General features: G+C 35.3%; 2 protein-coding genes across 3 annotated transcripts in view; both read right to left on the reverse strand.

Moving 5' to 3' along the window:
- LOC126374256 (uncharacterized) overlaps positions 1-5446 on the reverse strand; it is a 61974-nt gene extending 56528 nt beyond the window's left edge. Inside the window, exon 1 of one of the 2 annotated variants that reach the window (XM_050020774.1) lies at positions 5351-5446. The gene's annotated coding sequence lies outside the window, so the exon portion shown is untranslated. The remainder of the gene's footprint in view (positions 1-5350) is intronic. The other variant, XM_050020773.1, reaches the window with a different exon arrangement.
- A 2134-nt stretch (positions 5447-7580) lies between these two features.
- Positions 7581-14081, reverse strand: LOC126374262 (DNA-directed RNA polymerases I, II, and III subunit RPABC1). Its single transcript, XM_050020781.1, has 6 exons — positions 13900-14081; positions 13600-13688; positions 12892-13070; positions 12429-12591; positions 11119-11197; positions 7581-7693 (listed from the first exon to the last, which is right to left on the reverse strand). Exons 1-6 carry the CDS (start codon positions 13954-13956, stop codon positions 7628-7630), a joined length of 633 nt encoding a protein of 210 aa, XP_049876738.1. The 5' UTR covers positions 13957-14081; the 3' UTR covers positions 7581-7627.
- Between the last annotated feature and the right edge of the window lie 4019 nt (positions 14082-18100).

The following is an 18100-nucleotide window of genomic DNA, read 5'->3' on the forward strand; positions in this document are numbered from 1 at the left end:
CTGGATGCCTTTTTCTTTTTCAAATTGTTCGTTCTTGTACTCTGGTCTTGTCTGCCTAAAAGTTAGATAATAAAGCTCTTTTTACATAAGTTTTGCAAGTGGGAATATTCCCGGGAACGGCACACTAGATGTCAGTAAATAGCGTGTGACGATACACGCGCATGCGCGGCGAGCCGCCGGTTCCGCGCAATTAATGTGTCATCGTGTCAACGCAGCCGCCATTTTCACTCTACAGGAGATGGACTTAATCTTCAGAAACATTTGTATCTCCACGCCTTAGCACTTATCATTGACAAATGACTTAACTTGTCAGTTCTAGAAGTAGCCACTGTCAGCACTGTCGCTTGAAGTATGGCACAGGGTAAGGGTCAGATAATTCAACATGGCGGCGTGCGCGAATAGGTGAAAAATATAGTTAGTACGGTTTAGAACAGATATCGTAAAGGAAGACCTAAAAGATAGAAATTCCTTACAGATTAAAAGACATAAGAAAATATGTAATACACTCAGCTGGTCTAATAGGATGTTTCCCTTGTTGAAATTAAAATTATAATACTTTACCTTCGAAATTACTGCTTTCATAAATAGAAAATTTAGAAAAACTTTAAATTTCTAGCAAACGGAAGATATCGAACTTTAAATTAGCTAGTATTAAAACAGCATTGCATAGGTAAAGTAAGGACTTTACCTAATAGGTGCTTACTTAAGGTAAGTAAGTTAAAAACAATCCTTCAATTAAAAAGTTTATCACATTGTTGTCCTATTCCGTACACATTTTCGTTAAATTTTCTCTACAAAAATAGTGATATTTTTAAATTGCGTCTCAAGTGATTTCATGTCGCGCGTGTTGATGATCTTCGAAGATGATAGATAACTCACAGATGTTACTCGGACATAAAAAAATCATCTTTATCTTCACCTTCTCATATAAGAACTGACCAAATGCCGACAATTTATTTACAATTACGTGCAATCCTGTCTCATCGCGTGGTGTCACATTATCGAACATGAGATTACTCTATCTTCGGACGCGAATGTGCAGAGATGATTCAAGTGTTATACTTTATAAAGTCTTTTTAATGGACTAAAAACACATACGCCACTTGGATTGATCACTAAAGTTATTCAATTATAAAAATAAGTGTTATGATAATCAGACTGAGGTTATCAAAACAATAATGATTTACCGACAGAAACTCGCACTGAAGCTGCGTTGATTGAGCAGGAGGACGTATAAGTATAATACTATTATGTTTTCAGAAAACCAACGATGACCGTAATATTAGCATCACCGCAATCTTTTGTTTGTAAAAACCTTGGTCATTATCCTTATAAAAAAATAAACATCAAATATTTTATTTCTATTTAAAATTATCCAAATGACACGTAATTAATGTGTCAGACCGCCGAATCAATTTGTCAGTCTAACATTAGATTTATCTAGAATGTGCACGGAGAAAATGTTCTAGAGAGGAACAATTCTGTGTTTTACACTCAGAACATAGAAACTAAATTAAAAGGAACTATGATCGATTGCGTTAAATAAGTGACGAAAATTGCCTGCGCATTTACCATCACGCACAAAAGTAGTTACGGCTAAGTCACAGATGAACACACCGGTATGTGCCAAATATGTAACGCTCGGTATTGCCTACTATTGTAACAGAGACGGCATTCCTTTCCTTTTGCGAATAACACGTAATTATATATATATGGCTACGTTAAGAATGTTACAAATGTATTTCTGCATCTTAAACTCTTGGGTTTATTTTCTCTTGTACCTCTTTATTTATGATCTGTTTTGTAAGAGTTTAGCTGAACAACGTCAAGCTCATGTACTTACACAACACAATGGACTAAGCATTGAAAATTAAATGAGCAAGATTTTTAGATTTCAGTCATCCGTACGTAAAATATCGGAGTGGACTGTTTAGAATTAGGGTTTCATTGTAGATAAATAATAAATAGCTGTGAAAGTACTTTAGGTAACTAACGCCTTGATAGGTGACATGGAGAGACTGTGCCTTGCACTGACAAGTCACTTAATAACATAACATAGCATCATGCCTGTATCCCCAAAGGGGTAGGTAGAGGAGTATAGTATATACACCCACTCCACGCCAACTATGTTTAAGCCCCATAAAATAGGGGGCGAACCCATTGCCATTATCTGGGCACAAATCCCAATATATAATTCAGTATCTTAGTAGGCTATCTAAATACAGATGCGGTACTTTTCTGATTAAACAAAAACATGTTATTGCTAATTTTATCGATCTCACACATTGACACTATCAAAGCTAATCAAAGATCACCATAATTATAGTCTAGCCACTAGCAATATCGTTTACTTTCGCAGTGCAATTTAAATACAAAAATGCAAAAAATGACGTGTCTTCCCTCTTTTACTTGAAAAGCAAAACCATTTTTAACGCGTTTACTGTCATCTAAAATAATACTTACCTAATTATGAAAAATTAAATTTTTGACTTTTGAAAAACAAAATAATTAACCGCCATACCAATGTTTCACTCAAATCATAATGCAGCAGTTAATTGATCAATGATTAATTACAGCAAATTGCAGACGGCATCGGATTTCTATAATCTTCTCTCTGCATCGTAATTAGCTAAACCGGTCTGATTTTATTAATATTTAAAGTTAAATACAGGTACGGTTTTAGGATAGAGCCTCTGTTACCGGCTTTCGGCAAATGTTTTTTTTTGTTCTAAAAGCTACTACAGAAAACAATAAAGTAAATAAGATCGTGTCTCTTTATACTTTTATATACTTTTCTTGAAATTCGATTGAACGAAAAATAATATGAATCTAACACCTGTCTGGGGCCCAATGCAATGGAAATCGTGGGTCCCAAAATCTGCCCCTGTTAAGAGTTCTATTACGAATATTCACTTTCTACATCCGAACCTCGTGACCGACCCGTGCTAAGCAGCTAATAAGTATTTTATGGGCGGGTTCATTAGATTTACATGTATCATCAATTTCGGTACCTATGTAGAATTTCAAAAGTCAAAACAGATGGTCAAAAATATTTTTATGATAAAGTGAAAATTTATTCTAAATATTTTTGGACTCACATGCTACTAGGTTTAATTATACCAAAAAAAAATTAGTACAGAAAACTTTAATATAGTCTCTTTCGTCGTCGATTATGCGTCTGACAAACTTCTTTCTATCACACAATAGAAAACGATCTAATCTATGACGATGTACCTACACGGAAAAATAAAAACAATAATTAGTTTTATTACTGCGTTTTATTAACTAGTTTTATTATTTAGACCATGGAATTGAAAATAAATTATTATGTGTATTTTTCTTATTTACTGGTAGACAACGTGAAATATATCTTTAATAGATAAAATGATTTATCTAATAGAAGGAAAAAAGTAGCAAGAAACTTATTAAAGTGATATTTTACGGAAACACGTTTTTGTTTTGTTTTTACTGCGATAATGTCATTTAGACCATGGAATTGAAAATAAATTGTTATGTGTATTTTTCTTATTTACTTACTGATAGACTTAACGTGAAATATATTATCTTTAATAGATAAAATGATTTATCTAATAGAAGGAAAAAAGTAGCAAGAAACTTATTAAGGTGATATTTTACGAAAACACGATTTTATAAATAATGATGGAATTTATTATTTACTGCCGATAACCAGGTCACTGGAATGTGTTTAAGCAAACAAGCATTTGATATGGATGTGGCTAATTTTATACGAGATGAGAGTAATTAATTATTTAGGAACTATATTTCATCGAATGTCGAACCCAGTTGAAATTTTATCAGTAGGTATTTTTTTACTAGAAATACATATTTGTGTGAATATGACTCTAATGTAATGTAATGTAAATAATGTAATGTTCGTTAATACTTAAAATAAATAAATAATCCTTTATGATATATAACGAAGTATATGTTAATATGTACATAAAAATATGTTGATATATACTTCGTTATATTACATATTTTTACAATACAGGTGGTTATTTTCAGCTTTCGCTATAAATTAATATATAATAGACGAAGTCATACAAATGTGGAGATTCCAGTACACATCTAATTTTATTTTAAGTTATAAGTACCTGACATTTTCTTATCCGCCGAAAAGGAAAGGGACGGGTAATCAACAGGCATAAAATTTATGGAACACACGTACATTTTACGCAGAAATTTTGAACCCTCCCAAAATTGTACTTATTGGCCAATAATAACCCGACAGAATTGAGTTCGCAGCACACGGGTTGCATATCAGCGATGGTTATTTAATTCGCCAATTTCAATTCATTCATTCAATCATTCATTTTAAAATTAACAGTTGACAATCATCCGTCTCTCGCTTTTCAGCGGATAAGGAAATGACGGGTATAACTTAAAATAAAATTAAGTGTCTTCAGGAATCGGGGCCACTATGATTTGCATCAACTTTTTATTCTTTCACAAAAATTACTACCTATTATTATTGTACCTATCGTGCCTTCGTACCGAATCAATTATAGTAGGTATATTCGGATTTAGGAAGTAGTCTAAGTTGGTACATACTCAAACTAGATAAACTAATGGTTGATAAATTTGAAAAGTACCTTGCTTTACTTACTTTTCACTTTAGAAACATAAAAGATTAGATTCATAAATAGGTCGCACAGCAACTGAAAACAGATCCATCAATGACTTAGAGAGGTAAAAAGCCATTAACAGATTTGCTTTATAAATCAATTTCGAAAGAATGGTAAACATACTACGACAACATACATACATACATAAACTCACGCCCGTAATCCCTAATGGGGTGGGCAGAGCCACAAGTAATCAAAGACAACTTGCAGCCACTGTTGATACGATGTCGTAAGCTGGATATGATGAACCTTATGGTGATAAGGGATCAGCCTATCGCCCATAACATTAGTCCATCATGTTAGAGGACACAATCCCTCTGTCGGTTTTTACGACATGCCCGGGAAGACAAGCAGCTGAACGTGTTCTATGTTTTTTTATTTGCTCCCAGAACAGCATAGAAGCACTACGACAAAGTGTTACAAAATTTCTAAAGTATTAACTTTAAAACTACACTCGTAAAAAGGGAAATGCTATAAAACTTTCAAAGGGCCGCCTACCACATTATTTACTGATCAACCGCAACGAAACTAAAAGTAAATTAAATCTACATCATAATAACAAACGGCTGCAAGAAAACCGCCCACCGCCAGTTAACCTCGAAAACCGCGAAAGTGAAAATCCACGAGAATCTTCGAAAATATACAATAACCTAGTATTTATGATAATCATATAATATTTTACCAGTAAGATAAGTAGTACTCACCGTAAGCCGCTAGATGTCCCCGATGCATTCCTCGGAAAGTCGAAAATTTTCAAGCGAATTTGAATGTCACCAATACTATAAACAAACGGAGTTAATTAAACTTTGCACCCGCGGCGTCCTTAGACAGTCCAAGTCTTTGACCCTTAATGAGTCCCGAAAAACATCTCATTATTGGAAGGTATAAAATTCGCACTTTTCCATTATCTTTGGAAATTAAAGTTAATATTCGCACTGAGTGTTAAGATCATCGTGTCAATAAAGAGTCGAATTACGGAAGTGATAATGTTGATAATGACCGGTGTTGAAGTTTGCGCGCTCGGTGGTAGAGGTATGAGGTACATATGGTGCGACGTGCGTTGTATGTACGAAGCATGCGCGGTGTGAAGCCGGCCGCCGCGACGCCGCCGCCCGCGCACGTCGCGTGTTGATGAGTAAAGCCCCGTACTGAATAGAACATTTTCTCGTAATACTTCGAAGAAACGAAGTGATCATGAGCATGTTGTATTACGCCGGGATTATGGTGCATCTGCATGAATGTGCTGTCACTAACTGCAATACTGGTGTAAACAGTTACGGGAGCTATATGTTCCAATTACACTTACTCAGAATAATGAAAGAGATGTTGTTACCAACACGTACACAGGTAGCTTTTTATCGTCGAACCTAATTTTCTGATAATATGTTGCAAAATAATTTACAATGCTAATCTTGTTAGAAATACTTATTCGTTGCAACTTTCAGCAGTCATACCTAACCGTAACTGTTTTCGAATTTCATACTAAGTCCGACGGAAAATATTTTTAATACCACATTAAATTACCGTAAAAATTAAGCTTTATTAGTTTAAACAAAAATCCAATGATAAGGTGAAAACGGCCTAACCATCAGTTTCAAATGAAACCTGAAAGTCTCGTGCGAATTACAAGTGAGCACACAGCCTAATCGCGTGCCTCCATTGCATTGCATATGACGATTATTATGGTATTTACGAAAGTTCACATTCGATGGTGGATTTTAATTGCGATTGTTATGCTGGCAAGTAACGGTCACCATCAGACGTAACCTGTTACTTTATTTGGACGGGAAACAATATGTATATTGTTTTTGTACATGCGAAACTAGAGTTACGTGCGATACTGAATCAATGTAGATTTCCGATTTTTAGTCTAGGATATGCGCATTTCCAGTCGGGGTTAAAACAATAGATAATCGATATGAATGTCAATTCGTAGGACTTATAACTTATAAGTCTCAAATAAGTTAAAAATAGAATTTCGAATCAACATCATTGCTAGACATTCGTCTCTATGTACTCGATTCGGAGGAATATAGATTTTTTGTCTTCAAAAGTTTTAAAATTCCGCTGTGACCGAAAAAATGTGGCGTAGCAAAAGCGACTGATAAAAATATTATTAGTTTTAATAACTGAAAAATAGACTTACCAGATCAAGTAACAGCTGATTATTGTTTTAGTGTAGATTTCGTGGCATTTTTATTTTGGTAGCTGTCTACGAATCTTGCTATCTGGTATCGTACTGTAGGCATAGTATATTTTATAAACACTATTTACCTAATAAACATGTTTTATTTTACATGATTCTGTAAATGTGCCCTACAACTGGAAGAAGTGTGTTATTAGGTAAATAGTGCTTTTATGTACTGTGGGTGCCTTGACGTATATCAGAAATCAGAATCACTTATTCAACGTAATTATCATGGATAAAATTGTTGAAGGTCAATGTAACATTTTTGAATTTACGTCATTTCGCAAAGTGTTATGGATGAGGAGAACAGGAAACTGTAACAGCAATACATCTTTTAAATCAATGAGCGTATACATATGCCTACAGTACCAATTTTGATAATTGAGAGATACTGAAGACGGAGATAATATTATACTTCAATAAGAGCATGGTCACATTTGACAGAAGTTCGAAAATCATTTAAGTTATGTGAATAAATTAAGGGAATTCCCTAATGAATAATTTATTAGAGCTTTATTTAAATTCGTAAAAATAGGCACAGTCTCCGATTCCATTTTTATTTTTAGTACTGTTACTAACTCGGTTAATACCTACGATATAAATATATTTAAAACACATTATGAGAATAACTGAACAGTAGGGTACTTACCAATTTATTTTATTCGTACACTTCAAACGTTTTCCCAACATAACTTTATTTCTAATATATTTAAAACAATTAATAATGTCTTGTAAAATTAAAAGAGTTGTTTAATGAAAGTGGAATTTTATTGTTTTATATCTAAACCTATTCTTAGCATACTAATCTATACGAAATGTATCGCCCGGCCGTTTCTGAAGATCGGATGATTTTCACCACCTGAAACAAAATTAAAGGGAAACCGTAAATATTGTGATAATTTTATGGTCATAAATTTAACATGATAATGCTAGGGATTACTATTGTATCCCCGAAAGGGTAGACAGACTTGCATAGTATACAGGGTGTTAGTAACGACGGAAAATTGCCCTACATATCAACTCAGAATCATGACCTGAATCATCCCCCTCAGTATTCGTTACGATGTCACTAACAATTGTATACCCACTCGTCACGTCGCCAGCTACGTTAACAAAAAGACTCCACAAAGGCCTCACCCCCGTAACTTCTCCATGAAACGAGAAAATTTTACCACGAAAGATTTTTTAAACCATAATTCGACTTTTAAACGCGAGCATTATAGCATTAAAGCAATGGATGATACTTATATAGGGCCGGAAAAAATGGCATAAAAGAGAGGAGACAGTAGCTGAGCAGCAAGATATAAGCTGTGTAGATAAAAATGCATAAAAAAATAGGTATAATTTTCTACAATAGTCGCCGCAACGGCCTCTCAGTGTCACTTTCGTTTACGTCTTTTGGCTACTGTTAATAACAATTAGCTGAACAGAATAGACTTGTCTTTTAGTTAGATTACTCATTTTAGAATAAAATAGACATAGTTTATTAAAAAAGGGCGCCACACACAAAAATAAGGCAATAACATCATATCAAATTTTCACAAAGAAATTACAAAAGAGCAAGACAAGTTCGTCGAAAATGATCATAAGGTGGTGGACGTACTGAGATAAAAGGGCCTCTCAGCACAAATCACGGCGTGAACCACGACGCTGATATTATGTGGATCCTGATTTTAAAATTTTTTTCTCACATCCGGACCTCATCAAAACGAAACTACACCTATAATTTGGTTGCAATGACGGACAGTAGTGGGTTACACGTTAACATAGATAGAACTGAACACACAATCATAGTAAAAAGTGATTGATTTGCAAAACTCTCATTTTCGTAATTGAATGTTTCATATTCGCAATTATGTCATGTAAAACGTACGAGGTGTAGGTTTGCGATTTCTCTGTGTATCGTGAGCTATCGCAGGTTTCATACATGACATAGCATCTTTATTTTTTCTAGATTTAACTTGTAGACACCACGTTCCGTTGAACCTTGCACCGTCGTGACATGGCGCATATCTGGCATCATTCAACTGACCGACATAATTTGTGTAGAAGTGCCATTCTACACGTTTTAATCAGATGTCTGGCTTTCCGCCTATAAAAATATAATTAAAAACTAGTTTATAAAAGTCTTAGCAGTTTTGGAATTCGAATGTTATAGAAGCATATATTACCTATTTGGATTTAGAACGTTTTGTTAAGCATCTGATTCAAAGATAGAGTTATAGTCCGATTCTTTTTCTTCTTCTTATGGTTGTGAGGTGGAATACCAACCTCAGGGTTATGATTGAGCCGCCAAAGGTCCCTGACAAGGCTCATGTAACGAGTACTGACTTACATCAGTAAATAGTAACCGGGACCAACGGCTTAACGTGCCTTCCGAAGCACTAAAAAAACACTTTCGGACAATCAGGTGATGTCCTAACCAAACTAGGGATCACAAAGTGATTTTTGTGATATGTCCTCACCGGGATTCGAACCCTCCGGATCGTGAGTCCAGCGCTCAACCACTGGACCACAGAGGCCGTCCTATTAATAAAAGGTGAATAAAATAGATAATATAAGAGAGGTGTTTTAATTTATCTAACCTATTCAGAGCCCTTAGTTTGGTAAAACTACTAAGGATAAGTTTAAAAACATTTTCCGACCGTAAATAATTATAATACACTACAATTACGAGTATTTTTAAAAGATAGATTAATAACATTACAATCATACGCATGAATACCTATAACGCGTTATATCCTACAGGAAAAGTTTATTAACATCCGATACTGATTACAAATATAGCTCTTCACAGCTAATAAAAAGAAGCACAAAAAAATATGAAGTATTTTAATAACCGACGCTAACCACTGGTTCATACGTAATAAAAAATACACAACTATAAAATGTTACCACAACACCTAACATATGATTAGCCGGTCAATCGATCACTTATCGCGTGTTCAATGATACAAGAAAAACGTACAAAATAAATATTAAAACCAATAAATAAAGATGGGCAATCCATCGGCTCGAAGAATATCCCATCTATCCATATCTAAAATCGCGGCAAATTTACAAGTCACGTCAAAAAAAGTAGTTTTATTTCATCTAAATATATAAAAGGAGAAACTGACTGACTGACATATCAACGCACAGCCTAAACGGCTAAACGTAGGTACTTAAAATTTAGAAGGGACGTAGCTTAGGTACCGTAGAGGTGCACTAAGAAAGGAATTCCCGGAATTCCCACGGGAACGGGAATTAGCGGGAAAATCCTTTTGTATGAAAAATCTAAACCGCTTAAGTTAGACGCTTGAAATTTGGCATGCAGGTACCTTAGTTAACTTAAAGCTTAGTTGCAACGGGATATTGCAAAATTCCCACGGAAACGGGAGTTAGCGGGAAAAAAAATTGTATGAAAAAATCTAAACTGCATAAGTTAGATGCTTGTGATATGCACTCCCACACACATAAAGATCTCTCTTTTATAACACGCCACGCGGACGAAGTCGCGGGCAAAAGCTAGTATATTTATAATTTTGTGACCTATTATTATACAGGGTGTTAGTGACATCGTAACGAAAACTTTGAGGGATGATTCAGGCCATGATTCTGAGTTGATATCAAGTGGAATTTTCCGTCGCAAAAGTATGGAACGGAAAATAATTTAAAAAAACATAAAAAAATCATAAATTTTCTGGCTGGAAATTCCACTTAATATCAACTCAGAATCATGGTCTGAATCATCCCCCTCAGTATTCGTTACGGTGTCACTAACACCCATACCTACTTGTATGGCTACCTGTATGTACTGGTAAGGGGTGTAAGTGACATCGTAACGAATACTGAAGGGGCTGATTTACCTCATTATTCTGAGTTAATATCAAAAAGAATTTTCAATCGCAAAAGTATAGAATTGAAGATAATTAAAAAAAAAACTAAAACAAATCATGAATTTTGCGACGGAAAATTCCACTTGATATTAACTCAGAATCATGGTCTGAATCATCCCCCTCAGTATTCGTTACGATGTCACTAACACCCTGTATAAATGAAAACTAACTAACTATAAAACTCTCGGCATGTCATGAGAGCAAGCTACAGAGGCTACAAAAGATCGCGAGGAGTGGAAATCTGGTATTCGAGCCCTGCATCCCAGCAAATTATAATAGGATTAGAAGAAGGGAGAAGAAGACCATACATTACGGCTGGCTTAACTTGTGTTTCAATACGTTTCAACTCTTGCTTCCCGTGCAACCTAATGCTAAAATAGATATCATTAAAGTATTGTGAACATACCTGTCCTCGCTTCAGTCCGAAGTATCTAGCCACAGGGTCGCCGGCTTGTATTCTCATCAACATGTTTTCTTTCAGCTTGCTGTGTTGGCAGTTAAGAAAATTACTTCACATAATAGAGCCGATTTAATTTCGTGTGGATATTACTACCCCGCGGTATGGTACACGTTATCTATGTAGACGAAATAAATATCGCGGTCGTCTGTAACCAATAGATGTAATAGGCTGACGCTGTATCTTTTAGTCGAAGACTGAGATATTTGTGCTGAACATAAAAATATAGGTGACTGATATTTAGAATTAAGTGGACGCAATGAGTCAGTTTAATCTCGAAGTTCAATATCATTTACAGACATCTCTTAATCATAGTAAGTACCTAATTTTACTTAACTTTCTACAGCATGACAAAGTGGCATATAATACAATATTGCCATAATGAATTGTAGGATGAATAATAGTAACTTTCAATGATCACTATGAAAGTGTCTGTAATTTCTTAGAATTGAAAAACCGACCAAGTGCGAATCGCATTGGCCCAACGAAGGTTCTGAATAGAGAGTATAAAAGAGATCAAACTAATCTAGTAATAAATAAGAATTAATATAATTTAGAAAGGGATAACATACATGTAAAAATATAAAGTATATTATATGCTAATGTGTATTTCTATTCTATTGTAATGTATGTTGTATGTGTTGGCTAGGACATGTTCATCGAATGCCGTGTGAAGTCATGCTTAAGATTCAAAGACTTGTGTAAGCAAAAATGGAAAGTTTTAAGACACTAGCAGTTGGGAGACTCGCGCTTGTATAAGACAAGAGTGGCGCCACGATTTGTCTGCTGGATGTGTCAAGACGAAGCCTGACTTCGCTTTCACCCCACTGTTCCTCCCTCCGACTCACGTTTTATTTGTGTAAAATGCGGCAAAAGATACCGTGCTGCTACTTGCTTCATGAGTCACAAGATCTTGCAGCAAAACGTGACAACTACAACGTGTGGCCAATGATGATGATGATGATATTGTATTGTATATGAATTAAATAAATATCAAGATAGCTTTATAGAAGGTAGTTCTGTGGACTTTGTGCAGTGGGGATGTTGGTATAGTCAAGTTTTGTATATCTTGTGTTTAGTAACTTTAATATGAGACTAGTTACCAGCTATTACTGCCTGCTGATGTAAGTAAGCAGTCATCACATGAGTCATGCCTTTAGCGGATCAATAATAACCCTGAGACCAGGGTTGATCATGTTGGTTGACCACCTCACAATCCACGTGATAGAAGAGGTAAAAAACCAGTTGTAAAAGGATACTATCTAGCAAGCAGTTCTTGCTTTTCATCGGGTGTTAACACAATGTGTTCGGGCACCAGTTCATGCTCTGTAATGTTGATAAGCAGCTCCGATTCCAAGAACTGCTCTAGGATGTACTTTGGTGCCATGTCCACTAACGACTGCTTGGCTGATGGTGTCATACCTGACAATAAAAATAGTAAAGTCTTTATTGGTGGTGATGGAAAGAAACAAATTCTAAATTACTTACATAGAATAGACCTAAATATAGAGTTCCAGAAACAAGTCCATAAAAAAAATAACAATAATAGATGAACTATTTGTAAAGATCTTTTCCACTCAGTCTTGAAAAATAAATCATATTTTGTAGGCCAACAGGAGATTTCCTCCCAAGCTCAATATTGTAAAATCCAAAACCTCTACCTAGATAGAAAAGATTTTTCAAAGTACTTTTTAAAATAAAAGCTATACAAAGGTAACTCACCTGCTTGTACCACAACTATGGCCCTATGTATATTTTCCTCTTGCATCCTTGTACAATATGTTTTAATTGTCTTAATGCCAATTTTTGCTTCATCAGGAAAGAAAACAAACATCTGATCTGTTGGATCATCATTGTGAGCCACCAACACTATCAAGTCACTTCTTGCAGGACGCTTTTCACTGAAAACAAAAATAAATAATTTTAGTATTTGAAACAAGCTTTATATTTTTATTTTAAAAAGTAAGTGGCAGGACATTCGTAGGACAGAACAGGGCAGGACAGTGTCCAAAACATAAAAAATACAATCTTTGTTCTATTTTATTACTGTTTCATACACACTTAAAAATGGCCTTTAAATAAGCATAAATTAAAAATAAACAAGTTTAGTTTTCAATTTGATAAATGGCATAAAATATACCTATTTATTACTATACCAGTATTTGTCAAAGGGCGCCAACCTTTTTTCAATACAAAAGAGGTTTGGATGAAGAAAAATTCTCAAAAAACACATGTTCTGTCAACATTGACACATATTTGTTTACAACAAAATTAAATGTTTTTTTGAGTGTTTTTATTACTTTTGTACAAAGTTTTTAAAATGCAGATACTCGACGAGACAATCAAGAAAAATATAATAGACGCTACATTATCAGAGACAGCAAAATTACATGCTGGTAAGTGATGATGACTTTGGACATAGGCACATACCTGGGTTTGTCTCCAAATTGCTCTTTGAACTGCTCCAAGGTTTGATCCAATTCATCCTGGGTTACTAAGTACCCACGATCGTGGCATAACTGAAAATGTTATAAAGTCGTTGTAATGTTTCATTATAGGTTAGTTTTAGTAAAGGTAGTTTTTGGTTAGTTTCGTAGAAAAAAACTCTAGTTATTTGTTGAGTGTACATGACTATTTGTAGTTTTACTGTTATTTAAATATTTCCTAGAACTGTATTTACTTTAAAAATTAAACAATAACAACAGAAAATATAACCTATAAATATCTTACCTGCATAACAGTTTTACGAATGCGCCAAAGCTTATAAGTTTCAGCATCATCATCCATGATATATTACTATCTTTATACTTCGAAGTTTTAAAGTTAATAAGAAATATTTATTAAAGAAATAGAGGTAATTATTTTCGAAATCGGCTAGCGACACTGACAGACGAATACTTTTTTATTTTTTGTAGTGTTTTTGGCCTGGTTACAAAGGTTTCACACCACAAGAGGTGTGCGATTGGTATACAATGCAATAAATGCAATTTCTCTCAATTAAATAATAATATACATATATTAGAAAGAACTCAAAAGTTCTAGCTACTATCGACTAAACATTTTTATAATTTGTTCAGTGTTTACGTCACAGGCGACTTTTTGGCGGGAACGGGAAGGTTGCTTTCTTCATTAAATAATCTAAATAATTAATACGTAGTGATGTTTTGTGGTTAATGATCGCATTAAATTAGTCGGAAAACTTTCGCGATAGTGTTATTATATCGAAATGTTGAATAAACAAAGTGTACCTAAAGAAACTCGAAAGTTTATGCGGACTTTGAGTTAATTTGTTTGGGATTTGAAGTAGGAGTCTGCTCCGAGAGTGGAAGCTTAGGTTTCATCATTCAACATTTCATTAATCATCATCATCAAGGCTTTTTAGCGGGAAACGGGAACGGGACAGTTGCTTTCTTCATTGAATAATCTAAATAATTAATACGAAGTGGTGTTTTGTGGTTAATGATCGCATTAAGTTAGTCGGAAGACATTCGCGAGTGTTATTACATTGGAGTATTCAATAAACAAAGTGTATCTGCCTATTTTCGCTTCGTGCTAGGAAGCCGCTTCATAGCTCAAAAGTTTATGCGGACTTTTGAGTTAATTCGTTTGGGGTTCGGAGTAGGAGTCTACTCCGAGGGTGGGGGCTTAGGTTTCATCATCATCATTCATCACCTTTCACCATTTCATTAATCATCAAGAAAAAAAATACGTCAGACATGGCTGTATGGGCATAGTTCCCTTTGCCTTACCCTTCGGGGAAAACCAAACCAAAAAAAAAAAAAAAAATCATCATCATCAAAAAATACATTAGACATAGTGATGGGCAGGGAAAGAAAAAATTGGGTGGGAAAGAAAAAATATCGGGAAAATATGGGAAAATAAAATAAACACCCGAAAAATTCCCGAATCATGGGAAAATATTTTTTATTTAATTATTTTTAATCTTATTATTATTTGTATGTCGTTTCCATGTCTCGGGTCGGGTCTGTCATGGAGTCCCGGACTTTTGGAAGGCGTGCGTGGGGTCGAAGCCAACACGTAGAGGCCCCTTAAGACAATTTACTCTAAATGTGTTGTGACACCAACCGGCGATTATCCCTGTATGCACTATGGGAGTGCACCCAAAGACAATCCCTGGTTCGCGTAGGACTATGGCAGATTATGGGAACAAAATTAACTGGGCTATTGGGTTGGGGGTTAGTGAACCGGGATACTGGGGCTATGGGGGACTATGGCGCCTGCTCGACCAATGTTAATAACAGAGATACATTGGGCAGGCGGTGACTCGTCACTCACTGGTTGGGCCACCTATCTAGCCGACGCGACTGGACGGCAAGGCAGCAACATAGTTGTGAGCATCTCAGGGTGTCAGGGTGTGCGGTTTCTGCGAGGCGGTTTACCCGCCTTACCAACTCGCGACTTATGCATCTTTCACTTCCACCCTGCGAGCGTATAGCTCTAACGCCCCACTCTGGCTGGCCAATGAAGGCAAGCCAGAGGTGAGAGTCCTGCGGCCCCCGCTAAGGTCCACTCCGGCCAGCCAGTACTGTCACCTTCTTTGTTGCTCTTCTTTGGACTCTCTCTAGTAGTGCAATGTCCTTCCGATAACAGCGGTCTGACGTAAGTAAGTTTTGTAAAGCCTAAGAAACAATTCCGTATCTATATGATAAAAAGCTTTTCTAATTATGTATAAGAGGGAGTTATCCTTCTTAGTGATTCCAATAATGTGATCGTCCCACTTTAGATTATGTGTTATCGTTATGCCAAGGTCCTTTTGTTTTTTAACACACTCGAGAGGTTTTGAGTCAATGGTGTAACTCAACGTGGGGTGGTTACTGCCAACATGCAACACAGTGCATTTGTCTACGTTTAATGTGATTAGCCAATCTCGGGTCCAAGCAATTACCCTATCAAGATCATCTTGGATTATATTATGGCTAATAAGTGGATTCCCCGTTATTGTCGTGTCATCTGCAAAGAGTGATATATCAGACATGATACCATGTTTAAGATCTGTAAGGTAGATACTGAATAAAATAGGTCCTAACACCGATCCCTGCGGCACACCGCTGAGGACTTTTCTGGGAACAGAGTATGATTCTCCGATGCGCACAGAGAATGTGCGATTTGACAGGAAGTCCACTTCACGACATTGCCTCTGATTCCAAAGGGCTCTAATTTAGCAATCAATGGTGTGACAGGAACTCGATCAAAAGCTTTTTCATAGTCCAAGTAAATAATATCTGTAGGTATTCGTGCCTCCCAATTTCTTACACAAAACCATGTTGCTCCTCGATGATGACATTCTCTCGTGCCAAAAGCATCCTATATATCCTATAATATGTAGATATCTTTGCATGGAATTATTAAAATCGACCATTCCATTCAAAATATATTACAAAGGAGATCATCGGCTTTCCATACTTTGGCCGGCCCAAATTTGAAAGTGCCGGTCAGAGAAAAAAAATGTGTCAAACCTTTCGAATAGATTGTTCTGAACATTTTTTACTATGACACCAGACGTGTATGACCATTAGTTTGGCTTTAATTGGATTTTAAAAATTTCGACTTTTCATACATTTTGTAAAAAATAATATTATGTCCGTTGGGAAAAAGAGGTATACAGGCGTATTACAAAGGACCGTTAGAACATTTATTAGTATGGCGCCAAACTTCTATGACCATTATTTGGACTTTCAGTTTTGGTTAATATGTTAAAATGCCGGCCATCGAAAAAAATACGTCGAATCTGTCTAATAGTTGCTTCTCAATATTTTTTAATAACACCAAACATCTATGACCATTATTTTGACTTTTATTGGAATTTACGTTTTTGTTTAAATATGAAAAATGCCGACCAGCAAAAATATCATGTTGAGAGTATCGAGTAGATGTCTGTTAACATTTTTTTCTATAGCGCCAAACTTGTATAACCATTAGTTTGGCTTTTAGTCTATTTTAAAAATCTTGATTTCTTATTTATTTTGTATGAAAATAAAGTGCTTTGGGTAAAAAATGCGGTACGGCGGATTACAAAGGACCTTTAGAACATTTAATAATCTGGCGCAAAATATTTTTGACCGTTATCTTGACTTTTTATTCGTCTCTCTTTCCGTTTTGGTTCAAATGGGAAAATGTCAGCCAGCGAAACAAAAGTCAAATCTTTTGGTAAACGACTTGAACGACGTATTTTTACTATACTACCAAATGTCGACTTTGGCTTTTATTGGACTTTTAAAAAAAAACTTTTTTTTATACATTTTAACAATGACAACAAGCAGAGCTTTCCCAATGACTAGTTATTATTCAGATAAATACTTTGTGTTTTTGTTTTGTGTGTTGTTAGGTGAACTTCTATATTAATACTATCTGATTTTAGATATGACGTTGGCTGTAGTTTTTGCATTCGACTCAACGTTACGGCCTAAGTTTAGGTTGAATTATGGTATTGATTCACCTTGACCGTAAATGGTTACCACCCTCCAAAGATAAGCTTGCCATCTAGTGACGAAACTCGTATATTGGCATGACGTCTGAAGTATCTGTTAGGGAAAACAGGAGTCGGGTAGTTGTACTTTGCATGTATGCCTATTACAATGTCCTGGAGCTACTCGGCCGATAACATAGTAGGTACCTCTATCACCCCACTGTTTATTCCTTGTATACACTTTTCTTTAAAAAAAGTAGTTTCTTAAGCGTGTATCACCATCAGGTAAGGTAGTGGTCAAACGCAAACCTATTTTTCAAAAGACGACCACCATATTACGCCTTTAGCAAGATAGTTCCATTATCACTAGATAAAACTTTTTTTGATTTTTGGAAAATCGAATTAAGTTCAAAATATTGGTCATAGTCGTTTAATGCCATAGTAATAAACATTCTGACGATCTTTTAAATAACGCGTCGGTTATATTTTATTTTTATACAAAAT

This window comes from Pectinophora gossypiella, chromosome 17, assembly GCF_024362695.1.
Source record: "Pectinophora gossypiella chromosome 17, ilPecGoss1.1, whole genome shotgun sequence".
Classification (NCBI taxonomy): domain Eukaryota; kingdom Metazoa; phylum Arthropoda; class Insecta; order Lepidoptera; family Gelechiidae; genus Pectinophora; species Pectinophora gossypiella.